This window comes from Eurypyga helias, unplaced genomic scaffold (assembly GCF_000690775.1).
Source record: "Eurypyga helias isolate BGI_N326 unplaced genomic scaffold, ASM69077v1 scaffold5917, whole genome shotgun sequence".
NCBI lineage: Eukaryota > Metazoa > Chordata > Aves > Eurypygiformes > Eurypygidae > Eurypyga > Eurypyga helias.
Window position 1 is genome coordinate 11,747 of NW_010263558.1, and position 2,554 is coordinate 14,300.

A 2,554-nucleotide genomic window follows, 5' to 3' on the forward strand; every position below is an offset into this window, starting at 1 on the left:
CACTTCATTAGCTTTTTTTGTTTGGGACAGACATATTGGGCCAATAAACCTTACTCTTAAAAACTAAAGTCCTAGTGGTTTTTGCCTTTTTTTCTTCCTAGCCTATCTACCAAGATTACTGTGATTAACAGAAAACAGCTGGCTGGGGCAGATTATTATTATTATTCCAAAAAAGATTAACTTCCAAAAGATTAATTAACTTTAACCCAGATTTCACCCCTTTCCGTGTAACTTATGCAGACAAACGACACGAGTTCTACGATGTCAGCGCACTCTGAGATACGCTCATGGGCAAGGCATTGCTTATCGTGATCTCCTGCCTTGTCTGACACCGCACCATTGCCAGGATTGCCCTCCGAAACCTGCAAAGGACAAGAAAGGGAAAGCAAAAACATCATTAGCTGGAGAATCAAATCCAAAGAATAACTGGCCTTAAGCATTACAACCGTTTCCAATTTTAGTAAAACTTACTTAATTAAAAAATGGTGTATTTGGAATTCGAAAGGACTGAGCCTTGAAGAGGAATAACAGTACAGAGCTGGTGGGCTCTGCTTCCAGGTTGGTGGTAGAGAAAGGAAAGATGCCTCTTTGCAAAACCCAGTTCTCGGTCAGGGGCAGAGGCTGGCTCAGAGCGTTTGATACGCTTGCTCAAAACAGAAGAACAGGCTCAGCTTATTTCCTTTCATGAAAAGTATCAATCCATCCTAATCGCTCCGAACGTGACGCATCCCAGATCAAGCAAGGAAACCTACAGAAGTCACCTGGCACTAAGCTGCCACATGTTTTGGCTGCAGTCACTGAAACCAGCCTACTGCTGATGGAACCCAAATTCTGTAATCACTCCCTTCGAGAAACCACAAAGGGGCTTCCAAAACTGTCTCACAAAAGCTTGGTTAATGCATTCTCAACGATCCGAGGAGACCTCATTGCAGCCTTCCAGTATCTGAAGGGGGCCTACAAGGGTACTGGGAGAGGACTTTTTACAAGGTCCTGTAGTGACAGGACAAGGGGGAACGGGTATAAATTGAAATCAGGGAGGGTTAGATTAGATGTCAGGAAGAAATTCTTCACAGAGAGGGTGGTGAGGCTCTGGGACAGGTTGCCCAGAGAAGCTGTGGATGCCCCATCCCTGGGAGTGTCCAAGGCCAGGCTGGATGAGGCTTGGAGCAACCTGGTCTAGTGGAAGGTGTCCCTGCCCATGGCAGGGGGGTTGGAACTGGATGATCTTTAAGGTCCCTTCCAACCCAAACCGTTCTGTGATTCTATGATCTTTATCAATTCAGTACGTTTTGACGATGATCAGAACAAATTCATAGAATCATAGAATCATTAGGTTGGAAAAGACCTCAGAGATCATCCAGTCCAACCGTATCTGTCCACCACTAAACCATATCTCTCAGCACCTCATCCACCCGTCTCTTAAACACATCCAGGGATGGTGACTCCACCACCTCCCTGGGCAGCCTGTTCCAGTGCGTGATAACCCTTTCGGTGAAGAACTTCTTCCTTACGTCCAATCTAAACCTCCCCTGGCGCAGCTTGAGTCCATTCCCCCTCGTCCGACCATCTGTCATTAGGGAGAAGAGACCAACACTCGCTTCTCCACAAAATTTGGAGTCAGTCTTCGAGACTCCCCTGACCAAAAGGTCACCTTTGGTAAACCAACAGTGGCTTACCCTTCGGCTTCTTCCCTAACCAGCTGGTCATGTTTTACAGATTCTCCTTCTACAGTTAGGTGCTAAAATAGGGAAGTGGACCGGTACTCACTTCTTGTTTGCGACGACATAAATGCAGGGATTATAGAACGTGGAAGATTTTGCGAATAGCGGAGCTATGATGGCCATGGCAGGAGAAATCTTCCTTGGGTCTCCGAAGGAAGACCATAAACACACAATAGAATATGGAGACCACGCCACCAAGAACATTACAATCATCACCACAGACATCTGTAAAACAAGAGGAACAGACACAGAACCGGTATTACCCGAAGACTTCCCCACCTCACCCCAAAAGCACCCGTGTGAAGGTAAGAGCTAACCAGAACCAAACAGCCCCGTGTAAACAAGCGCACCTGGCACATCTGACAGGTTACCATGAAATCTGGATTTAACAGCACATCACGCCGCCGTGTAATTCGGCGTGCTGTCCTTTCATTGCCTACGATCTTCCTTCACACTCAGCACTGCTGCTGCTCTTAAATCTGTCCCTCAGAATGGCCACAGAGGACTTCACACATGAATTACGACCACCACAACAGGTCACTCTGGGATGCTATTGCAAACGATAAATATGGACAGAGAGAAAGATCTAAACCAAACATTTCACAAGGCCGTTAATACAAACGTTCCGTAAGGCTTAGCTATGGTACAGTTAAATACAAGTAAATGTTCTAGGGCACAAAGGCTCAGTCCTGATAGTTAAGGAACCAGAAGTGCCTGTTTGGCTTCATGAAGCATTGACCGAGCGAGTCCAGAGGAAGCCATGAAGATGATCCAAGGGCTGGAGCCCCTCTGCCATGGGGACAGGCTGAGGGGGTTGGGCTTGTTCAGCCTGG

The 2,554-nt window shown here is 46.8% G+C and overlaps 1 protein-coding gene across 1 annotated transcript in view; it reads right to left on the reverse strand.

Moving 5' to 3' along the window:
• Positions 1–256: 256 nt before the first annotated feature.
• The window catches only part of RRH (retinal pigment epithelium-derived rhodopsin homolog), a gene marked incomplete at its 5' end in the record, with an annotated part of 4,896 nt that continues 2,598 nt past the window's right edge, over positions 257–2,554 (reverse strand). The window contains 2 exons of the mRNA XM_010156077.1: positions 257–362; positions 1,768–1,946. Of these exons, the coding sequence (XP_010154379.1) occupies positions 257–362; positions 1,768–1,946 (285 nt within the window). The remainder of the gene's footprint in view (positions 363–1,767; positions 1,947–2,554) is intronic.